The sequence below is a fragment of the Diplotaxodon limnothrissa genome, linkage group LG5, assembly GCF_057381915.1.
Source record: "Diplotaxodon limnothrissa isolate DT_005_m linkage group LG5, D_limnothrissa_male_GT1.1, whole genome shotgun sequence".
Taxonomy (NCBI): domain Eukaryota; kingdom Metazoa; phylum Chordata; class Actinopteri; order Cichliformes; family Cichlidae; genus Diplotaxodon; species Diplotaxodon limnothrissa.
The window spans coordinates 20250230-20274711 of NC_140600.1; the positions used below are offsets into that span (position 1 = coordinate 20250230).

At 42.4% G+C, this 24482-nt stretch overlaps 1 protein-coding gene across 1 annotated transcript; it reads right to left on the bottom strand.

Moving 5' to 3' along the window:
* Positions 1 to 138: 138 nt before the first annotated feature.
* LOC146632178 (6-phosphofructo-2-kinase/fructose-2,6-bisphosphatase 4-like) lies at positions 139 to 23921 on the bottom strand. Its single transcript, XM_085353244.1, has 20 exons — positions 23669 to 23921; positions 14462 to 14578; positions 14284 to 14380; positions 13917 to 13983; positions 13745 to 13819; positions 13596 to 13652; positions 12977 to 13098; positions 12369 to 12576; positions 12123 to 12269; positions 11923 to 12027; positions 11691 to 11820; positions 11521 to 11583; positions 11166 to 11230; positions 4532 to 4662; positions 1121 to 1214; positions 955 to 1014; positions 744 to 872; positions 596 to 657; positions 440 to 506; positions 139 to 321 (listed from the first exon to the last, which is right to left on the bottom strand). Exons 1-20 carry the CDS (start codon positions 23844 to 23846, stop codon positions 142 to 144), a joined length of 2154 nt encoding a protein of 717 aa, XP_085209370.1. The 5' UTR covers positions 23847 to 23921; the 3' UTR covers positions 139 to 141.
* Positions 23922 to 24482: the final 561 nt, after the last annotated feature.

Here is a 24482-nt window from a genome sequence, read left to right on the forward strand (position 1 = left end):
TGGTAATGTTTCCATTACAGCATGTCATCATGCAAATTTATGGACGCCATGTATCCACTCAGTTTCGAGTAACCAAACGCAAATCAAATATACACAGTCACATTGACTTTACACAGTACTTCCTCTGTTATTGCTTAGTCATCAGAGTTCATGGGAAATGACTTGAAACCAGCTGACCTCTGCAATCACACTGACGCAGCCGGCAATGACGGCAGCTTTAGCCTGAGCGCCACTCATTCCCCCCAAGCCAGAGGTCACAAACACACGCCCCCTCAGATCATCAGAGCCCAGGTACCTTCGGCCGGCATTCAGTACCGTCAGCTGCAAAAAAGGACCACTAATACAAATCTAAAACAGGCACTACAACGTGCATTAATACATTTTTGTGTGAGGGACTTTCAGACTGTGTTGTGTGCATCTGTTTGTAATTATTACAAACCATAGTTCCATGAACAATCCCTTGAGGCCCAATGTAACAGTAGCTGCCTGCCGTCATTTGACCGTACCTGAAAATGCACAGCAAAGACCAAAGAGACCACACTTGGCATCTCCAGACAAAAAAAGCAAGTAGCTATAATGGACCTTGAGGACTTACATTGATACACCCAGCGCAAACATCTTCTCATACTGATCTCTGGAGGAGTAATTTGGAATAACCTGATGCAAGCAAAAGAAAAACATGTGAATGCGTCACTTATCTCTTCATATGACATTACTGAGCTAAATGCCTGATTCGCCGTTACCATGCCGTTGGTGATGATGGCGCGAGGTGAGGAAGGCAGACTGGGGAAAAGGCCCATGGGGTGACCGCTGTACATAACCAGAGTTTGTTCCTCTGTCATCTCGCTCAGGTAATGCATCACGAGGCGGAACTGCACCCACACAAATGCAAAACTTAAAAGGGATACACTGTGATCAGAGACGTGCAAATGATCATGTTAACTCAGGCCATACCTGGGCCCAGTTACTGAACACCTGTCCGTTCCCTCCATAGGTGACAAGCTCTTGAGGAAACTGAAGGATGAAGAACGAATTCTTTGTTATTCACATCAAACACATAAATTATACAGAAAACCTGACATTTTATTCAGTAGGCTTAGCCTTGTTAACCTGTGCTTACCTGAGCAACTGCTGGATCCAGGTTGTTCATAATCATTAGCATCATAGCGGCTGCTTGACGTGTGTGACATGGGTACTGATCTATGGGGTAAGCTCTTAGGAAGCAGAAGGAAATTCATGTTACTTGTAAAATGGGGGGAAAAAATCAACAAAATCCCACTTTGAAGTTGAAATGCAGTTTAAATATAAGATATATTTATATCAAATCAAATCAAATCAAATCACTTTTATTGTCACATCACATGTGCAGGCACACTGGCACAGCACATGCGAGTGAAATTCTTGTGTGCGAGCCCCACAAGCAACAGAGATGTGCAAACACAACAACACAAACGAGCAAAATACAAGAATGGCCAACCTGAAACTAATAAATATATGTACAATATATAATAGTGTATGCATTTCTGGATGTGTATACTAAATATTTTCCTACGTGTGTGTGTGTGTGTGTGTGTGTGTGTGTGTGTGTGTGTGTGTGTGTATACACATTTTTACAAATTAAATAGTAAAAAAATAAAATAAAATAATAATAATAATAAAATATATAAAATATACAGAGTTGAATATGTGCAAAACAAGTGGCATTTATATACAGTGTGGAGTGCATAATGTTGAAGTTCCAGTAGTGAAGCTGAGGTGTCTATGACGTGTTCAGCAGTCTGATGGCCTGATGGAAAAAGCTGTCTCTCAGTCTGCTGGTACGGGACCGGATGCTGCAGAACCTCCTTCCTGATGGAAGCAGTCTGAACAGTTTATGGCTGGGGTGACTGGAGTCCTTGATGATCCTCCCCGCTTTCCTCAGGCACCGCTTCCTGTAGATGTCTTGGAGGGAGGGAAGCTCACCTCCAATTATCCGTTCAGAGCACCGCACTACTCGCTGGAGAGCTTTGCAGTTGTAGGCGGTGCTGTTGCCATACCAGGTGGTGATGCATCCAGTGAGGATGCTCTCAATGGCACAGCGATAGAAGGTCCTGAGGATGCGGGGGCTCATGCCGAATCTTTTCAGTCTCCTGAGAAAGAAGAGGCGCTGCTGCGCCTTCTTCACTGTTTTGTTTGTGTGTACTGACCACGTAAGATCCTCAGCCAGGTGTACGCCAAGGAACCGGAAGCTGCTCACTCTCTCCACAGCAGCGCCGTTGATGGTGATGGGGGTGTGTACTTCTCTGCACCTCCGGAAGTCCACTATCAACTCCTTTGTCTTTGCGACGTTGAGGGTGAGATGGTTGTCTTGACACCAGTGGGTCAGGGCGCTGACCTCCTCCCTGTAAGCCGTCTCATCACCGTTGGTGATAAGACCCACCACTGTAGTGTCGTCCGCAAACTTCACAATGATGTTGGAGCTGTTAGTGGCTGTGCAGTCGTAGGTGTAGAGTGAGTACAGGAGAGGGCTCAGTACACACCCCTGTGGAGCACCAGTGTTCAGTGTGATGGGGGATGAGGTGATGCTGCCCAGTCTGACCACCTGGCGTCTGTCAGACAGGAAGCTAAGGATCCAGCTGCAGAGGGAGCTGCTCAGTCCTAGATCCTGCAGTTTCCTGTCCAGCTTCGAGGGAACGATGGTATTGAATGCTGAGCTGTAATCTACAAACAGCATCCTCACATACGTGTCTCTCTTCTCCAGGTGTGACAGGGCAGTGTGTAGTGTCAGGGCTATGGCATCATCAGTGGACCTGTTGTGGCAGTATGCAAACTGTAGAGGGTCCAGTGAGTCGGGTAGTGCAGAGCAGATGAAGTCCCTGACCAGCTTCTCGAAGCATTTGCTTACGATGGGGGTCAGGGCTACAGGTCGCCAGTCGTTCAATGAGGAGATGGTGGAGGATTTGGGTACAGGGACGATGGTGGCCATTTTGAAGCAGGCTGGGACTACAGACAGAGAGAGGGAAAGGTTGAAGATGTGCGTGAACACTCCAGCCAGCTGAGCCGCGCATGACCTGAGGACGCGGCCGGGAATCCCGTCCGGACCAGTAGCTTTGCGTGCGTTCACCTTCCTGAAGCACCTCCGCACATCCTCCTCAGACACAGTGTGCGCACTGACGTCATCCGCGGTGCGCACACTGTCCGGTCTCATGGTGTTCGCTGTGTCGAATCTAGCGTAGAATACGTTTAGATCCTCACACAGAGAGGCCGTGGTCTGCGGTGTGCTGGTTTTCCCTCTAAAGTCTGTGATCGTGTTTAGTCCCTGCCACATACTCCGAGGGTTGTCAAACTGTTGTTCCACCCTGTCCCTGTACTCACGTTTGGCTGCTTTGATCGTCTTCCGGAGTTGGTAATGTGCGTGTTTGTAGTCCGATGTGTTCGCGGAGGCAAAGGCGGTGTTCCGTGCCGCCAGTGCCGCGCGAACATCTCCGTTAATCCAGGGTTTTTGATTTGGGAAGGATTTGACTGTTCTGGATGGGACGACATCTTCCACGCATTTCCTGATAAATCCACAGACTGAGTCTGTGTATTCATCAATGTCTCTGGCGGCCACGTGAAACATTTCCCAGTCCGCGTGATCAAAACAGTCCCGCAGCGCAGACTCCGATTGGTCCGTCCAACAGTGCACCGCCCTCCGGGTTGGAGCTTCCTGTTTCAGCTTCTGCCTGTAGGCGGGCAGGAGCAGGATGGAGCAGTGATCTGATTGGCCGAATGGGGCGCGGGGGAGGGCTTTGTACGCATCCCGGAAAGAGGTGTAACAGTGATCGAGTTGCCGGTTTCCACGTGTGTTGAAAAGGATGTGTTGATGGAGTTTTGGTGAGACTTTCTTCAGGTTTCCCTTATTAAAGTCTCCGGCTGTGATAAACGCTGCCTCTGGGTGTGCGGTTTCCTCGCTGCTGATCGCGCTGTACAGTTCCCTGAGTGCACGGTCAGTGTCGGCTTGTGGGGGAATGTAAACAGCCGTAATAATCACTGCTGTAAATTCCCTCGGTAGCCAGAATGGCCGGCACTTAATCATCAGGTACTCCAGGTCCGGTGAGCAGAAGGATTTGACCGGGTGCACGTTCGCATAATCACACTAGCTGTTGTTGATCATGAAACACACACCACCGCCTCTGCTTTTCCCAGTAAGATCCTGTGACCTATTATAGTGGTCTCTCAGTTTCATACTGTTATAGTCTTTTTTAGATTTTTTAAATCTTTTCTTCTTCTTTGTTTTCTCTGTTCTACCTGTTCTGCCTAAAGATTCCAATGACCGTAATTCTGAGCACCTGTTTTAAATCTTTATATAAAAATTATGTAAAAAATGTGAATGCACGCCCACACTGGTAAGTGCCTGTATAGCTCAGCCCATATATTAGTAGATTAATACATTTTAAAAGTATTACAAAGTGCAACTGTTTGCCTTCTATTAGTTGTAACACTCACAGAAAGATTCTTCAGTGTTAAATATCTAAATAGAATAGGAATATTGGCTGTCCTTGGTGAGCCTTACCTCATCCGTAATGTGGGACAGAAGCGGTACATGTATATGTGCCCATACTGCCGCAGCTCTTGAGCAAATTCAGGTGCGAGCGTTGCATGGTGGGAGGGGGGGAAATAACGCAGTGCATTTCTCAGCGCCAGCTAGAGGAAAGATGCATTTAGAGGACGTTAGTCAAGAAACGTAAATGTTCAGAAGACATGATTAGATCTCTTTCTGCTCCCCGGTCTTCTCGTGTAACTTAGAGATAAGATAAGATAAGATAAGATAAGATAAGATAAGATAAGATAGAACTTTATTAATCCCTCGGGTGGGTTCCTCTGGGAAATTCGACTTCCAAAAAAAGCACAGCAACGACCAAAGTTACAGTTACAGAACTGTTATATATATATATACACACACACACACACACACACACACACACATATATAAATACAGAGACAAATATAAATAAAATATACAAAGGGGATAAATAGAATAAATAGGAATAAAAAATAAAAATACAAGTGAATTGCACATTTCAAGTATTGAGTCTATTGCACTGTTGACTATTTACAAAAAGTATTGCACAAGGTATTGTACAGTGAGGTGCAGAGGCACTACAGCTTAGTTGTTCCCCCCTCCTTTGTCCTCCTGTTTCCCCTCCCTCTCCCCTCCAGAGAGGAGTTAAACAGTCTGATGGCGTGTGGGACAAAGGAGTTTTTAAGTCTGTTAGTTCTTGTCTTGGGGAGAAGCAACCTGTCACTGAACAGACTCTTCTGGTTGTTTATGGCCGTGTGCAGAGGATGCCCAGCATTGTCCATAATGTCCATCAGTTTCTTTAATGTCCTTTTCTCTGCCACTGTCACCAGAGTGTCCAGCTTCATGCCGACCACAGAGCTAGCCCTCCTGATCAGTTTCTCCAGCCTGGATGAGTCCTTCTTTGCTGTGCTGCTCCCCCAGCACACCACAGCATAGAAAAGTACTCCAGCAACCACTGACTGGTAAAACATCCTCAGGAGCTTCCTGCAGATGTTAAAAGACCTCAGCCTCCTGAGGAAGTACAGTCGGCTTTGGGCTTTTTTATACAGGTGCTCTGTGTTGCATGACCAGTCCAGTTTATTGTCCATCCACAGCCCGAGGTACTTGTACTTGTTGACCACCTCCACCTCCTCCCCCTCTATCTGAACCGGCAGTGGACCTTCTCTGGACCTCCCGAAGTCCACAACCAGTTCCTTAGTCTTTGAGGTGTTGAGTTGCAGGTGGTTTGTGTGACTCCATGCGACAAAGTTCCTCACCAGACTTCTGTACTCCTCTTCCTGATCATCCCAGATACACCCCATGATGGCTGTGTCGTCTGCAAACTTCTGAATATGGCATAATTCAGAGTTGTAGCAGAAGTCAGAGGTGTACAGGGTGAAGAGAAGAGGGGACAGCACAGTTCCCTGTGGTGCTCCTGTGCTGCTGACCACTGTGTCAGACGTGATGTCCTTCAGCCTGACGTACTGTGGTCTGTCGGTGAGGTAGTCGGAGATCCAAGCCACCAGGCAGGGGTCCACCTCCATCCTGTTCAGTTTTTCCTGAAGCATACAGGGCCGGATGGTATTAAAGGCACTGGAAAAGTCAAGAAACAGGATCCTGACCGTGCCTTTTCCCCCATCCAGGTGTGAGTGGGCTCTGTGTAGGAGGTACAGGATGGCATCCTCCACTCCGACACCCACCTTGTATGCAAACTGTAGTGGGTCCTGGGCATGTTGTACCTGTGGTCGGAGGAGGTTGAGGAAGAGCCGCTCTAGAGTCTTCATAAGATGTGACGTCAGTGCCACCGGTCGGAAGTCATTCAGCTCATTGGGCCGGTTCTTTTTGGGGACCGGGACGATGCAGGATGTCTTCCATAGGGCGGGCACTCTCCCCAGTCGCAGACTGAGGTTGAAGACTCGTTGTAGCGGCTCCCCAAGTTCAGCAGCACACGCCTTAAGCATCCTAGGACACACCTTGTCTGGGCCTGCTGCCTTTCTGGGGCGAAGCTTCCTCAGTTGCCTCCTGACCTGATCCACTGTGACACTGGGAGATGTTTGGGAGGAGGGGAGGGGGGGAGATGTCTTGCTGCTGAGAGAGGGATTGGAGGAGGGGGGTGTCATGGTGTCAGGAAGGGGGGGAAGCGAGGGAGGCAGGAGAGTGGGGAGAGGCATTATTAAGCATCTCTGTGTTTTTCTTTAAATTATTCACTCACTTAGTGGAGGACTTTTGAGAATAATCAATTTTTAGGAAAGGGCATGATCCAGGAGAGGTGACGCAATAGGACAGAGGACACAAATGCACTTTCCCATCAGACATATTTAGAGAAGCCCAATTATGTGACGTGATAGTGCAGCTCTGTTTGGATAATATCCAAAAGTTTCCTGTGCACAAATTGTAGTGTCACCGCTTTTAATGTTGGTCACGTCTTTTAAATCTGAATTATCATCATTAGTGCTTAACATTAACTAAAACTATGACAAAAACTATGGCAGGATATACCTGTGCTACTCACGGACTTATTTCTTGGTGGTAAAACTCCTACAAACTGTGCGAGAATATAGTTTTGCAATCCATTTACTCACCCGCTCCTCTTCTGCGGTGAGGTTGGGAGTCCGAATAGGTGCATGTGGCACATTTGGATATCTTCCCCGGTTAGGGGGCAGCGGGTTGAGGGGCAAACCGCTGCATATCTCCTTCAAAGTAGACATGCTGTATTAGATATTTGCTATGACACACCTGATCAGAAACCTATAGACAAAGGTAAGACTGGAACCTGACAGTAGCTCTAACGATCCCCTGTGGAGAGAAAGAATTCAAGGGAGGGAGAAACATTTGAGGGCAATCGCTCTTTGGCTGACTGTCCCATTGGCTCTTTGGTCATCTTTGCCCTTCACAATGCACCAATGGTACACCACGACTAGAAGAGGTTGTTTGGCAATTATTGATCCCTCGCGGAGTTTGAAGCAGCACATGCTTGAGTAGACAAACACTTACTGAGACCTCTGGCCCCTGACGCTTGCACATGTAACTGAGTTACACAAAAGTGTGCGTCACAACTTACCGAAACCTTTTAGACAGCACAGTGACTGTGCAGAATCATCATATAAATGTTGCTCCCCATTAACAAAACCACGAGTGCAACTAAATACCGCAGTTTCACTGAGAACAGGAAACTACAGGCACGATGTCAGTTTTCAAAGATGGTGGGTACACTGACTTACTGTTTATGGTTCTTTAACCTGATGTACTGATGTCAGGGGTAGACATTTGTTCAAACACAAGTAAGAGAAATGAGACAACTGCAGACCGACTCAGAGTGTAATTAGAAAACGTGCGCACGGGTGAATGTCTCTGAGAAGACAAAACACACCGAGCACAGGCTGCTTGCTTTATTTATAAGGCAAAAATGGGTTACATAGTACTTCCTCTTTTAACTGTCAGGGAAGAGGTTAAACATTAAATCAGCTTATCTGATCTTTCACACACTGGGATAAGAATACAGAAGTATATCATGCTTTATCTGACATCACAGACACTGAAGTAAAGAATGCATCATTATATCATGCTGTCAAACATCTCAGACACTGAGGTAAGGAATACATCATGTTTTCCTTTAACAATAGACTTGGTTATGTGAAAATATATGAACACACAAAATATAAGGCATACTTGGTTAGAATATAAGGCACACTTGATTATATTGTATTATAGAGATTTGGTTATAATGTATAATGTAGAAAATCTCTAACAACTGATATATTATCAATACACAATATAATATCTTATGTTGTACACCAGTATGTTTTTTGAGTGAAAATTCAATGTCGGTAAGCAAACACGTGATGAGTAACATTGTTCATTTTCCCATCGTTAATGATGTAAACCTGCAATACGATGTGTACAGTCAACAATATCTCACAAACCAGAGATTTGTAATTGATTTTATTATAAAACTTTTAACAATATTGTCATATCCACTTCAAGTCAAGTCAGTCACTCCTGTGCGGCACACACACGGTTCATTTCAGCTTAGATGAGGTAAATTTTTCAGGTCTGGTTATAAAAAAAAATGCAGTCTTACTGGACAGAGAGTGCAAAGACACAAATAAACAGCTCATAAACAAAAACAAGTTGTAGTCATTTCCTCAGTTTGTGCTTCATACCTTGTAAAGCTGGCAACTTTTCAATAATGTTACTAACATAAACTTTTGAGACAAATTTGATATAAGTAACATTTGTGTAACAATGTAAAAGACAGAAAATTAAGACAATATACTGTTTACACTCTCTGATGGTTAATCACACAGCAGACAAATGTTCATCCTGAGACACGAAGAAAAAGAGCCAAACGTAACATCATGTGCTGAGAAAGTAGATTTAAAACAAAGTTTAAAATGTACTTCACAGCATAAAACGTGCAATTTCTGTTCTTTTTTTTTTTTTTGACTAGCATACATATACCCTTTACTCACTCTGACAATATCAACCACCTGCCTAACTCCAAGCACAACGTCTCACACAACCACAATCTAACACAAAGCTATTGGTACATGTTCATGAGTGCACACATTTAGTTATCCTAAAACAGCCATCTGAGCATGCAGCTCTTACTCAGATGGCAAACCTGAGGAAAAAATCAAAGTCATAGCTGATGAGAAAAGAGGTAGAAATGTCAATAATAAGCGACTTCACAGTTGTTTTGATTGCTGTCAGGGATCACTGGAGGATGGACAGTGAACGTGTGACTGAAAGTTTACAATCGCTGTGCGAAGAAGAAACAGACGGATTAGTACTGACTGCTAGGCCTGCTCAGGAGTGAGAGCTACAGTAAATGTTGGAATAGGTGTTGTGCCTCTTGAGAGACCAAAGGTCTGTAATATGAAACAGGACTGGTTAACCCTTGTTTTCTCTACTACGAAGGTGGTTCACTTCTTATCGGAATACATCCTCCTGAGAACCGAGGAAAAATTCCTCTTCCCACTGAAGTTTTGGAGCTAAAAGCAGAGATATCAATGGAAAGCCCAGGATGTCCTCTGTTTAGTACGTCAGGATTAGGGATGGGTATCGAAAACCGGTTCTTGTTGAGAACCGGTTCCCACTGTTTCAATTCCTTGGAATTGTTTGCCATTTTTGAAAACGATTCCCTTATCGATTCCAGTCGCCCCGAATGACGTCACCACGTTGCGGAGCGTCATTTACCTGGCAGGAAACACAGCACCCAAGCGGCTCAAACGCTCAAAAGTTTGGTTATAACTTTACGAGAACGGATGACAACAGGGCAACTTGCAATACTTGCAAAGTAGATACTTCATTTAAGGGAGGAAACACTACGAATATGCAAAAGCATTTGCTCACAAAACACACGATAACCTTAAGTGAATGTCGTGTTTTTAAATTGCGCTCCACACTCGTGAATCTCAACCCAGCAGCAGCGGTAACGTTTGTACGTCCTCTTCCGTTAATGCGGCAGGTAAATAATCAACTAACAGTGCATATTATGTTAGTGCGATCTGCCTTATTACAAAACCTGCCATTACTGTGCATTTAGGTGACCATGATGAGCGAGACAGACCGAGTCTGGCTGGCGCTCGCTGGCAGTTGTCGCTGCAGTCTACCGGTAGCGTCTCCTTTCAGGCCAGGATAGACGAACGTCACAGAGCAGTGTCTAAGTTTGTGGTAAAAGGCTTGAACCCATTTGCCACAGCAGATGCCCCCGATTTTTGGTAAGTGAATGTGTTTAATTGTAGGCAGGAACATTCTTATATTATATTCTTATTATATTATATTATATTCTTGTGTAATTGCTACAGAAGAATATTTATTTTATTATTTTACATTTACAATTTTTTTCCTGGGGACCCTGTGACACCCCATTGAAGAGCCGTAGGCTGTGGATCTCTTAAGATCTCACTGTTGGGTTTGTAAGGCCATGTTACTTCTAAATTTCTAACTTGTTCAAAGAGAAGATGTAAAACAAAGTTCTAAGCTAATCGACCTTAGTGTTCTCCTTTTTTAAAAAGAATCGATAAAGAATCGAATCGTTAAACAGAATCGAAAATGGAATCGGAATCGTGAAAATCTTATCAATACCCATCCCTAGTCAGGATTTATTAGCATAGCTCAAATAAATCAAAAGATATAGACCAAAAACAAACATCCTTTACAGAGGACATAAATGAATAGGCTTGTTCTCAGCAGGATATCGCCACGGTAACCTGTGCTCTGAGATTAGATATCAGCAGATACAAAATTACAGCCAACTGACAGATCAATTCTCTGGATTCTCCATTCAGATCCCTCAGACCCCTGTTTGTACTGTGAAATGAGCATCAGCAATACATACAGACACAAATTTATTCTAAACCCTAAAACCTTATACTGAATCTGCACACAGACTAAGCCAAACTTTAAATTCTATTTTTATATGAATTCTTTTCTCTAAAGAGTGTGAAACACCACTGAGTCCGCAGCTTAGAGAATCTAAACATTTGTAATAATGTTGCCTGAGTATCATTTGTTTCATTGAATATTATTTGTTGTCGTGGTTCCTATGTATACAGTGTGAGGGAGCCTCCTGACTGAGTTGTGGGTCACAGGGTAAAAATGCAGTGAGGTCAAAGGTCTGAGTGCTGCTGGTGACACCTACCTCTGGTCTGTCTCTTTGTGTGTTTACAGCATCCACGCTTAAACAGAAAGACTCCACTTCACATCCTGCGTAAGAGCAAACAGTAGTTACTTATAATACAGAAATGTTCCTTTTTAAATATACTAAATAAATATAATATTATGTTCACGCCCACTGGCAAGCCATTTTTAATATCTTAGGTGTTTTATTTTGATAAACATTTTCACAATATTTATCTTAAAGTTTACATCTAACTGCTTTTGATACAAGTTAATACAAGCTGAAATTTTGTTTCCACTGATACAACAAGAATAGAATTTAAGGACTCATGCATAACTGTGAATGTGTTAGAAGCTTTTTAATTTACAGAACTTACCGTAAGCCACTGGTGTCAACTTCAGTACTGTGTGCAAAGGGCACTTAAGATAAGGCAACTCATCTGTGGTGACAGAAAGTTATAGTAAGTTTCAGGTTCAGACTTTAAAAAGCATACTCTGATGGTAAAGTAAAAAAAACTTCAAACTACCTACTTTGAGTCCTTCTTACCTGCAGTCTTGTCCAGGAAATATGCAAGAACACAGCGCAAGACTGCCTGGTGACAAATCACCAAAACGTTCTCCTGTCTCTCCAACTCCATGATCACAGGCTCCAACCGCTGAACCAGGTCTTCATATGACTGAATGAGGTTCGCAGATCAGTCACACTCTCAACTGTTTTTAAAACTCAAACAACCAAAAAACAACTAAAAAAATCCTTAAAAAATAAGTTTTATGCTCACCTCTCCTTTCGGATAGCGGTACCGGTATTTGTCTTGGTCTCTCAGGGCAAACTCCAGAGGGTAACGCTCTTGGATTTCCTCGTACATCATCTCCTCACACACGCCCTGTGGAAAGAGAGGAGGAAACATGTTCAGCATTTACGCAAATGTTTCCACAGAGGCTTTTGCACAGAAGTAAGGAAAACTTGAAGTGGACATACAGCGTCGATTTCATTGAGAGATTTCCACTGTTCGTACGACACTCCAAGGATCTCCGCGGTCTGGATTGTCCTCTTCATCTGGCTCGTCCACACTTTAAGATTTTTGATGTTTTGCTCCTGGAGGAAATTCCTCAGACGTTTGGCAAACTGGACAGCAAGAGAGCACCACAGAAGGATGCATTAGATCAACTCGGTGATTTGAAACATATGTGCTGCCATATTTTCTCTACATGCACAGACACTGACCTCTTTTCCTCTGTCAGACAAGCCCGAGTCTCCTCCGATGTGTCCTTTGATGTTGAGGTCGCTCTCACCGTGGCGACAGAGGTAGATGGAGCGCGGTGTGATGTGGATGTTCATCAAGTAGGAGACAATTCGGCTTTGGACGTGGTCAACGACACGGTTCACCAGGTAACGACGGCCCACGTCCATTATCTTTATGTAGGACAGATCCCTGAAACGAGACGCTCTGTTAATCACCTGTGAGCTTGAACTGATTTCATCCACTCTACTGATGGGTCACACTGTGAGAGGGTAGGGCTATCCTAAAATTTGACCCTCTCATGTAACTGCAGCCATGACCTAACTAGCAGATGTGCAGCTGATAAAGACAGAAACCCGCTCCATTGTGAAAAGAAGCAAAACAAGACCAGATACAAGATGGAGGTAAAATGTGCAAAATGCAAAAAAATTAAATAACTCTAGCTCCATTTGTTTTCATGACTGAAAGGAGAACTGCATCCCTGTGTCAGAGCCTACTGTTCAACATCTACATACATCAAACCTAATGTTTAACTCATGTTGCAAGAAATCCAGCTGAAAATCCAGCGCTTTCATGTTTTGTATGTCGTCACCTGTCGAGAACCTCATCCAGAGGCTGGTAGGATGACTCATAACACTTTATTCTCTTCATGAAGTCCTTGATGGCCTCATCTGAGTTGCAGTCAATGTAGTCTGGGTTTCCCAGCTTAACTTGCTACAAAGAGGAAACACAAGGAGAGGATTTGAGCAGACGAAACAAGGAAGGGGAAGTTTGCTGCCTCATGCTGACTCTCTCTGTCTTGGTCTGCAACCTCAGTGAAGTCCTTCGTAATTAGTTTAAAGTCTAAGCTTGGTTCAAGACTCATTCGCAACAACTAAACAACCATTCAGGCGAGCATCCTTGTTTTCTGAGTCCCATCCACACCTCGATCATGATGTGTGTTTTCAAAAACACCAAGACAGCAGCACTCTAAAAAGCTCAACACGAAGCTTCAAAACTGGACTTCACTAACCAACTGGTGATGCTACAGCAGCTACATCCATCTTTCATATAAAGTCTATGTCTGCAACTCAGTTCTGATGAACTTTAAAGCTAAATTTTCTCTTGATTTTTATTTTGGACTCAGCAGCCAATGTTTGGGGAAGTATATCAGAAATTTTAAAAGTCCTGTTTAGATTCTACTGGATTCAATGAAAGGAGACAAAGCTTACCACTATATTTTGGGCAATGACCTCTGGGTCTTCACACACAGACTCCACGAAAAATACCTGAAATGACAAGAAAATACAGCTAACTTTGAGGTCGCCAATCCAAATTTTAAAAAAAAGAAAAAGAGAGTACCATCTTGCTTTAAACATACCTTGTATCCATTCTGCTCAGCAAACATGATGATGGTCCTTCTTCTGTCTCTTGTTGTATTAGTGGCATCAAAGACCTGAAACAACATGGAAAAACAAGCGTTATGCAGCTGTTCTATATGCTTCTGTGTTCTAGGATTACAGCAGACGTCAGGGACAGAATCAAGGACTCACCGCAACCTGTCCTCCTTCGACGCTCAGGTACTGCCGTACATCATTAAGAGCTAACAAAGCGCACTGACTGTGGAAAGACACGAGAGATTTTTACATTTCAGATTTGTACTGGGATTATTCTAGGTCTTTGTTGCATTCTTTTTTACATCGTGAAAGAAAAATGTATTATTTTATACATGAAACCAAGCTGTAGCGGTTAATCCATGTGCCAACAATAGCTGAAAGCTACCAGGTTTTCAATCTGACCGATCAACCCAGCAGGTAATTTCACAGCTGAGCTCTCCTCTCTTCAACACATGGGTGAAGTCTGGTGGAATGGTTGGAATGAAACTTTGCATGACATCCAGAAAACCATGTGCAGACTCACCGTCTGATTTTTAGGCCTTCTTCATTGTCTGGACGGAAAAACTCAAAGGATTTGTAGATTTTCAGGCACTCCCTCCGGTACTGGCCAACATTGAACTCTGTTGAGAGACGGCTGTCATGTTTACACAGAGCAATGTTGGTTGTCACTTTATGCATGATTTTAAGGAAGTGGCTCCTACCTTTCGTTGGCACGCCTATCCAGTTTAAGTAGCGTGTGAGCTTCTTTGAAATGTAGGTTTTCCCTCGGGCTGGAAGTCCAACTGTCACAATGAGGGTCGGGCAGTTTGTCATGCACACTGACAGAGACGGAGAGACAAAAGAACCTAAATTTGAAAGCTTTTCACGTATTTAATTTGGTGATCAACAATAATTCACACCAATTAGTCTAGAGGGCTTTTTTGGAGAAAAAAAAACCCCTTTTTGTAACAGTTATATGCACTGCTACAGAATAAAGATGAGGTAAAACAATGAGACTGCTTAAAAATGCAAGCCACGTGCTTCAGACTAAAATCCTTCATGTGCATTTTATATTCGCTGGACTCTATGAGAGCTGGGGGCCAGCTCCGACATGTCTGAGACAGGCCGAGATCAAGAAAAAATGACAATTAAAAGTGCAGCTAAAAACAAGGCTGTGAGGAGCACATAAATTCAGACAGCAGAACAGAAGCCTACATGTTTCCTTAATAGCTAACCAGCAGCACATGAGTCATTCCTACTATTCGGTGCCATTTCAGTGTGATCACTCTTCATCAAAAAATACAAAATTTTGAATTATTTTAACATTTCATCTAAAAGAGGGATTTTCAACCTATAAGAAAAATGTATTGGTCCAGCTAAGGATATTATATTATAATATTTTTTAAAATCAAAGTCTTTACCCATGACGTGCCAAATGTCCACCCTGTTACAGGACATTCAATTTTCTATTAATAACTGTTTTGAATACACAGTTATAGTAATATTTACATTTTCTAAAAGCTACAATGTCCCTTTTTAAAATCTGCAAGGAAATTTCATGTTACAGTGCATAGCAATAACAGGGGTGACGGTAACAGGGGGGAGATTTTATGCTAAACTTAGCCATTACTACTAGTATGATGAACAACAAGCTAGTACATGGTGACCACTAAGAACCATTTTTAACATGTTTATTAGCCATATTATAAAAATTACCAAAAAAAAATTGTTTCCACTATTAATAAGCGTAACAGGTTGGACGTGTTATGCTTTGCCACATTACAAAATCTTGCTAAAACATTGAAAAAAGGGTTGATTAAAGAGTGGTACTTACTCGTCTTCTTCTTGAAAGTTTTCCCTCCAAAATATGTTGCATCCGGGAGTGTCATGTGACTAAAAGAATAATCAGGTGATGTGTTCTATGGAATTCTTATCAGAGTAACAGGGGTGACAGTTGATTCAGGGACACAACATTTTTTAAAGATTTTAAGTATTAAACATGCATTAATAATAAAAAAGAACATTTGATGAGGAACATTAGAAATAAGCCAATCCAGAAATGATGAAAAATTTAGATTTTTTTTTTTTTTTAAGTTATATTTGTAACTGAAGTCGAGCAAGCATGACTGGGGACATAGTACTTTAGTGACTTGTGCTAAAATAAAAGTAATTTACTTTTAATGTATTTATCCTGTGTATATATCAATGTGTTCTATGGTAGAGGGGGGTTAAACATACAAGAAAATGGTTTAGAAATAAGCATTAGACAAGTTTTACACTAAATATACCATATTATGTCATTAGGACTCAAATGGCACTAAATAGTAAGAATGACCCACATGCTGATTAATTAGGTGGGAAAATGCCAGGTTTGTGCTCTGCAGTCGCAACAACTCAGACTTGGCTGAAATTCAGCTGGACCACCACAAAGGTCTGCTTGTTACAGCCCCAAACAAGTGTTTAAATTAAAGACTTAAACTAGCAATTTCCGTTTTTCTTCTGTTACTAATTACTTTTTTGCTGTTATTTGTTTGTATAGTAAAAAAAAACAAAAACAAACCTGCTTATGCAAAAAAAGAAACATCCATAGGAATATTTTTAAGTACTGAGACAGTCCCACACATCAAATACATTTGAGATAAGGAAATTTAGACTGATGTCTAAGGAGACTCATGCAGCATAATATTATTACATGGTCACTGATGTGTGTTATGCCAAAACGGGACTGGACTAGCTATAGCTTTTTTAACTAAAACTAAAAACAGCTCTGGGGAAGGCAGACAATGACTCAGCAAAAAAAAAAAAAAAATTAAAAAAAAAAGAAAAGAAAAGAAAAGTGAGAGAGAAAATCAGACACAAAACCAAGCACCCGGGTCACATTACAGGACAGCTGCCCAGTGTTACACCTACAAGATAAACTAACATAAGGAGTAGACCTGTGTAATCGGATGCTAAGCTGATTCAGAATCCCACTCCCTGCATGTGATGTCAGGAGAAATATGGACCAGACAAGATGCGCCTGATGCAACATTACCGAGCACGCAACATCTCAACCAGCCGTGCGTAATGTGATAAGTTCAAGCACAAATCTGACCATTAAACGTGCAAAACAGAACAAAAATGAGAGAGACCAGAGACGAGATCATATCCACAGATGACTGAAATCTCATCTCCGACACACATCCTTTGCGCACTTGACGACCTGCTGCATCTTACCGCGTCTATGAGCGATGTGGCCGTTTTTGCACGGCATCCAGATCTTCCTGAGCGGGTTCTGGGTGAGCTCCCGCGGGTAACCCTCCACCATAAACTCTTGACTGTCTATCATCCTGGTTGTTGGGTCATTTACGTTACCCTCCTGAAAACAAACTGAGGCGGTGGGCTTCAGCCTGGCACTGAAATTCTGCAGGGGGGTAGATGTTATATATCAGCTGAGGAACAGCAGTTTCCCCATTACCGTAAGGACTGGATACTGAGCGCAACGGAAAGCGAGGGAGGGAAGAAAACAAAATGTCCCGGTACAGGTTGTAACGATACTTCAGTCGTCTTTTCCCCCATGTTAGCGTGAATTAATGTATTTACATATTTCACGTGACAGTATTATCCCAGGTGCTTACATAAAAACTCCCACCATGATTTTGCGTATGGAAGTCTGATTAAGAGCCCCAACTGAGTTTGAAGAATTCAAATGCAATTGTGTTAATAACAGACAAAATACTCCAAAGACATTATAATGTTTACCCAAATAATACTCAATCAAGCAAATACTCAATTCACTCCAGGGTCATATAAAGTTCAATGCTTTTATTGACCATTTTGTGTTTTAAAGTCTTGTGAAGCATTTTTCTTAGCGTCTTGTGTTGAAAATATCACAAGCATCCACCATCTGTAAAATAAATAAATGAATAAATAAAAATAAAAATCCACGAAAACGCGACTGTTTACAAGTTACCGTAATGACTCGTGAACTACGTACGTACGATTCGAAGACGCTAAGTGAAAAACAAGTTTTAGGCGTTCACATGAAGCACACATGGGCAGTGAATGCAGCAAGAAATTGAGCCAATCAGAAATGGAACGAGAGGCCCAGCAGCCAATAGCAGAGGCGCATTGGCAGGAAAGAAGGGCATGCGGACTACTGGGAGCTCAGCTCAACATCATCGTGAAAACCATGGAAGCCTCAGCTTTACACGACCCAGTCACGGGCCTCACTGATCACACATGCTTCATGTGGCAAAAGTTGCCAGCAAAGTAAGATACAGCAGAAACTCCCGTCTGATAGATGTAAATATTTTTTTAAACAAAAAATGAAACTGGTTAATAAACACGAATATAGTGTATAGTATAGTATTAGTGTTTGACAAATTATAGTAGTTTATTTTTACCGTTATATAAAATGATATAAGAAAAGCCTAGGGGTTTCTGAATAAAAACGATAAAAATAAAATAAAAAGCGGGGAGAATAACAATAACTATCCTCATTTTTACTTTTTAAACACACATTTACAAATAGCTTTAAAGTCTGTCAAAAAACATGTATTTACCACCCCAACATATAGTAGTACATAAACACGATTCAAGCATAAGTGATTACTTAGCCAAACGTAACAGGCCAAGGATTTAAGGAAATGGTAACCTGTGAAAAACTAGTTCTCAGCAGTCGTTTTAAACAAAACATTGATTCAGCCAAACTGATATAAAGAGGAAGGCTTTTCCAAAGTTTAAGCCCCACAACTTCCAAAGTGTAGTCGCCTCTGGATTTAAAATAAGAGCGTGAAAGAGTTAAACAAGAGAGGCCGACGGTTGGAATAAGGCCTTAGCAGCTTTGCGTATTTAGGCAGGAGCCTGGTTTTTTACTGAGTGACAGTAAAGACTGAGCTTGACAAGAATGAGCTTGAAGACAGGAAAATAATTCCAAGATTAGCTGAGGATTTGATGTTTCTGGCCAATGCGTTGACCGACCGCAAACAGAGTCGAACACAAGCACCTCAGTTTTGCCAGACAATTTAAAGCCATCAATTAAGTGGTGAAACAGTCACTGAGGTAGGGTTTGCAGCTGAGCTGTGTAACATTACCATAGCTACAGTAAGAAATACCACAAAAGGCACTAAGTAGATGGCCCGGGGTAACATATACAGCAACAGTCCAATACTCATATGTCCACTTCAGCTCAGTGCTAACACAGAGACAGACATTATTGTGTTATACTGAAAAATAAGTGTGTTGTCTTAAAAACACAAATACTTTAAAAAGCTACAGCAATTATGTAACAATGTAACAAATTCCTGTTCAAATAGGATAAGTTTATATTCTCATCAGATCGAAGTCATCACATCTAAAATGCATCTAAACCAAGAGCTCGGGTCTGAGGAGGATAACTTACATGGACATGGACCAACACATCGTCACATTTCTCTCTGTTTCTCAAAAAAAAGCAGATTAATTTTCTGTTAGGTAGGTGTGAATCAGTTATTTGCTCCCACTTGTAGTAAAGTCTACCATGCATCATAAATAAACTGAAAATAAGTTGGGTAAAAGTCAAAGTCAGAAGCCACAATGTGCTTGCTTGACAGTTTTTATGTCTCAAACAATAAATGGGAACCTGTGAGAAAATGCAGACGGCAGCACAAACCTGCAGAGGCAGGAAAAGATCAATCCTGCAGCCCCAGATTAAACTCAGTGACAAATTTAGATGAACAGAAGACTCAAATTGCACTTTTAAGTAATAAGTGAGTCATGTCAGTTCAATAACATCCTGTAATCATCGTTTATCCTCAATGCTGACAAGCCCAAACATAATACCAAGGTTCTGACACCAGAGGGCGCTGTGCTTCACCAAAGCAGGCCCTACAATGAGGACAAATCTGTAAGGAGACGTTTATAGTGTCACCAGAGGTCATTAGGCAAAAGGTCAGCAGGCAGGAGTGTCTGAGAGCAGTCAGCATGTCAGTAGCACTAATCCCATCAGCCTTTCACTTCAGGGCTTCAGGAAATCAACAGACATGCTCAAACATTTGGCTTTCTAAGCAAATAAAAGCACTCAAGCATGCATGCTACAGCCTAGGGAGGCTTTTAGGGACAGTAAAAGTTATTCTTCAATCACTCAGAGTCTGAGTTCTTGGAAAGTTTGTGTCAGTTTAATCTGTTGAATGGCACAAACAACACAAGTGACATATCTGATAAATGTAAATTATAAATGAATAACAAATACATAATGTCCAGTAACGACTATATAAATTAGTCTTTAAATTCATCCTGCTAAAATACAGCATCTAATGACCTGCAATGACCCGAGACATTTGACCTTTTCAATATAATCCTTAACAAACTCTTTGTATGTATGTATGAATATTTGGTATATGTACAAGTTCTAAGTCTACTCCTCTGCTTTCATAATTTCTTCCACAAAAAACATCTCAGAAGATCTCTAAGTGAAAAGTATCTGGATTTGAAACTCTGTTCATGTGGGCTGCAGACGAGAGCAGATGGCAGTCCTGTTTCTGGGCCACTATGATCCTACTTTCCCTAAATATAGGCTTTGACCCGCAGCATCATTTAGAGGAATATGTAACAGATTCCAATCTAATGTGGGCCAAAGTTCACCCCGAATTTACACAACTAGTGCCAAACAGCAGCCTTTATAACCCATATTTCACGTGGATTGCTTTGGTTTGAGAACACTTTCTTTCTGTCTTCTTGCTCGAAGCAGCTTGTTTGAGATGGCTTTGAAATCTGTTAAATACACATGAAACCGTCCTGCAAACCGAATATGATCCAAATTAAGAGTGATGGAATAAAGATGACCTGGCCTATTTTCAATCCCTGCGGCTGAGGCATTCCCTGATTTCTTTCCTCCCTCAGATAGACTCCAACACCACCATCTTTGGACTTGCTGGGTAGTCGTTGTTCTGCTCTGTAGCTCGTGGTGAGCTTGCAGATTCTGGTTAGAGTTTCCCCTCCTGCACCAGCACAACAAGGACTGTTATAGATATCTGCAATCCAACACGGTGGAGTCTGAGTTGGTCTGCAGGCAGATGCACTGGAGGGGTAGCTCAAGGTTATCAAGTACCACCATGACAATAAGGAAAAGCTGATTGGGAGTAACAGACATTTTAAAAATACAAAACACTCATATTTAGCACCTTGAAATGTTGACGACCACTGAGGAGTTACCTTATGTCACTGGATGTGTGTTGTGCATCAAGCATCATACAGAAGAAAAATTATGTTCACTCCATAACCGAATATCATTGTAGGCCCGGTTATTTTACCTCTACACATCAGGACCTCGCTTCCTGCTGACCATGTAAAAAACACGCATTCATTAGAGAACATGACATTGTAGATGAAATTGATCCCAGGCTGTCCCAATGGTTTCACTGTTTAAGAGGTAAGCTGGAAATTCTCAATGACCATTATCAAATTGTTCGGGTACTTTTACTCAGTGTTTGCCCTTCTGGCTCATTTTAGACTGTAGGAAATTGGCAACAAGATAATCCTAAAAAGACAGAGTTTGATTTTCGGACTCATCTGAAAGGATTTGTCTACACTGCTGAGTGATAATGCCTGAAGCTGTCAAGCTATTAAAAGTCTGTGGTCTTGTCTGCTTTATTAAGCATTTGATTCCATTTTGACTCCGATAAAGGACTGAAAAATCACACGAAATGTTGCTCACAATTTCCTGTGTTCAAGGTGATTGAAATTCCTTTTCAATCACCTTTAAGCCAGCAAAAATCAGCAAATCTTCACAGCAGAGAAGCTAAAAATAGAGCCTTTTTATTGTTTCTGCTTTTCAAATATGCTGCCAATGTGCTGCTTTTGTCAATTAACACAGATTAAAAGAGTAATATCTTTGTAACTAATCTGTATGAATGGTGTGACCCAGAATCATTTTGTCGGTTCATACTTAATTAAATAGTGTGCAGAACAGAGGAGACGTTTCATCCGGGGGTGATTAACAAAGACCAAGTAAGGCACATCAAAAACACCTCCAACGACCTTGAGGTTGAATTCTCTCACATGCAAAAACAGCAGCTAGATTAGAGCACTGTGGAGCTGCACACTCAGTGCATAAACATGACACAGCCTCAGCCTGCATCAAGCCTTCGCTGCAAGTCTGTGTGAGCGGGTGAACTTTCACCTAGATATAGAGCAGACGGAGAGAGGGAGGGCAGGAGGGAGAGGGAAGTGCAGGGACAGTGAGACCAAGCCTTTAAGAAGGGACTAGAGGGATTTAGAGCCACAATCTGGAGGATATGAAAATGTCCAAATATAAAGATTTTTTTATGGTATTTTATTACAGAGAGAAGGATGGTGAAAGAAGGCGGTCTTATTGCAGCGTCTGAGGCAGCCTCTGAGCCCCAGAGATAAATATCCTGCGGGAGTTACAGCTATTGTGGCTAAACATAATGATATAATCTGTTAAGACTCTGCTGCACATGCTGGAACATATTCCTAGCCAATCTGCAGTTATAACCACATATTGGTGCTCATGACTAAGACAACTCAGTGCCTTTCCAACCCTCCACTCTGAGTAGCAGTGATTATTGTTAAACAGCAAGGGCAGCTTAATATGCACATCAGCTGCCATCGCCACACTAAACAGCCCCCTCAGTATAAACAGATCAGCTGCACACAGATAGACTGACTCCAGTATGATTTTCCTGTTTTTCTGCCCAGCCCCACCTCTCTCTGTGTACTCTGTGTCTATGCATAATAAGGACAGCCAGTGAAGCACGTCTCCTCACCAGTGCAGCCTGAGCTCTGCTCATCCCTCGTACACCTGCCACAGCAGCTCAGCCTGCACACATTTAAACCTCCGTGACCACAGCTGCGAAAAAGAACGGCAGGAAATCTGTGTACCTGCCTGCATGGTGTCTTATGCAACGTTAAACAGACTCATCGGGATACGTGACTAATAGAATTACATAAGAGCCTGTTCCTATAGTAAATATAAACGTTGTATTATATGGGACATAGCATTAGAACTAGGCCAAGTGCCGCTGTTATGCACAAGTGCAAACGAGTAATGGAGGAACAAGAACAGCAAGCAGAAGTAAACAGAGTAGTAAGCAGTGAGTGACAAAACCTGAGCGTCTGTTTAGACTTTGAAATCTCTTTTAGTCCTTGTGCACCATCCCCTGCTGCACAGCACGTGTTAATAAAATGACTTCACAGGAGGTGCTTTTGGAAATCATCGAGTTACTGCTAATAAAGATCCACACGTCTCTGAGACCCTGGTGTAACAGCAAGAGTGACGTTTTCTTATAACTGGTTAATGGATTACAAACTTATGAAGCCACGTGGGAGAGGACAAAGCTACCCGGAGGTCATAGTGAATGCAAGAAGAGCCAGACGTTCTCCTTTTACCAGTATGCTCATAATTATCTCCTAACCATCAACTTTTTCAAGTTTGAGCAGTGCCAGATCAACGGCCAGCTCCAGAAATGTATCAGATATTCCCGAATCACAGCCCAGGCAGTAATAGGGATGAGTCTGGGGCGTGATGTTTGACACATAACTACTATGACCCTGTGATAACAGTGTTTACAAGTCTCTGCTCTCCTTCCCATGGCTGTCAGCTGCGTGCAGCTAGCTAAGCAACAGCTGCAGCGACTCTGCAGGAAGCTGCTGCCAAAGCGCTTAAAAAGTAACAAAAATCCATTATTTACTGCAACACATCTGAAAGCAGTCGTCTTTTACACATTTCCTAGGCTTGCCCCGCAGTCTGCCTCTCTCATTTGCACGGCTGAAAGCGCTGACAGCTCCGGAGCAAGCCTACGTGACACACACTTGTTTACTTCATCCGCCCGTTAGCCCAGCTGCTCGCGTACAGCACACTCTGTACTCCGTGCCAGCGAAGACTCGCGGCAACGTCACGTACAAAGGAGCAAATAACGAAAAATAAAAGACAGGACTCAGCGTCCTACCTGGCCTCTCCTGCGCGTTTCGTAGAGTGTAGGAGCCTCTCATGATCCCCGTTTTAAAAGCCTCTTTTTCCAAGCTTGGTGAGCGCAGTACGCTTAGAGCAGCTCGGCCACTCAAATGAATGAAGCGACTCAGTCTGCGGGAGCGTGCGCACACCCACCTCTCTGCGTTAGCGCTCATCCACTTTCATCCCCACCTCTCCACGAAAAAAGACTTCTAAGAATGCCTTAACCCCATTTCATTTTCTTCTTTTGAGATTTAGAAATATAGTATCATGGGGGAGGCGGGGGGTCATTAGAAACACCGCTTCACATTGGTTTAAATATCTGTTTGCATGAGGTTATTCCCAAATCTCCTTTTTTAAAACACTGGTCCACAAATAGCACATGAAAAGCATCTAAAACAAAAAGTTAAGATCACTGAAAAGAACAGAGGGGGTTTTACCTTTGCGATTGACTGAATTACTTACCACACTCACCTGTTTGTCGACTTTGACCTTGGCCTTTACACTGTTTATGTCTGGATAAGTAAAGTCAGATTTTACTGAATTGTAAGCAAACTGAGAGCAGGCAGTGCTGTTATAGTACAGGACAACAGAGCTTCCATATCTTGTCTATAATGCATGCTCCACTTTGTGTATTCTTTAGGTTCCACCATGGGTGTATATTAAAGCACTTAAAAAATACATAAAACATTGCACCCCGCAGAAATCTGAATTTTTAAAAACATAAACATTACAGTCATGACAAATGTTATACAGAAGACAAGTAAAACATACACTTTCAGCTAGATTTCCAGAAAAGAAACTAAAGCAAA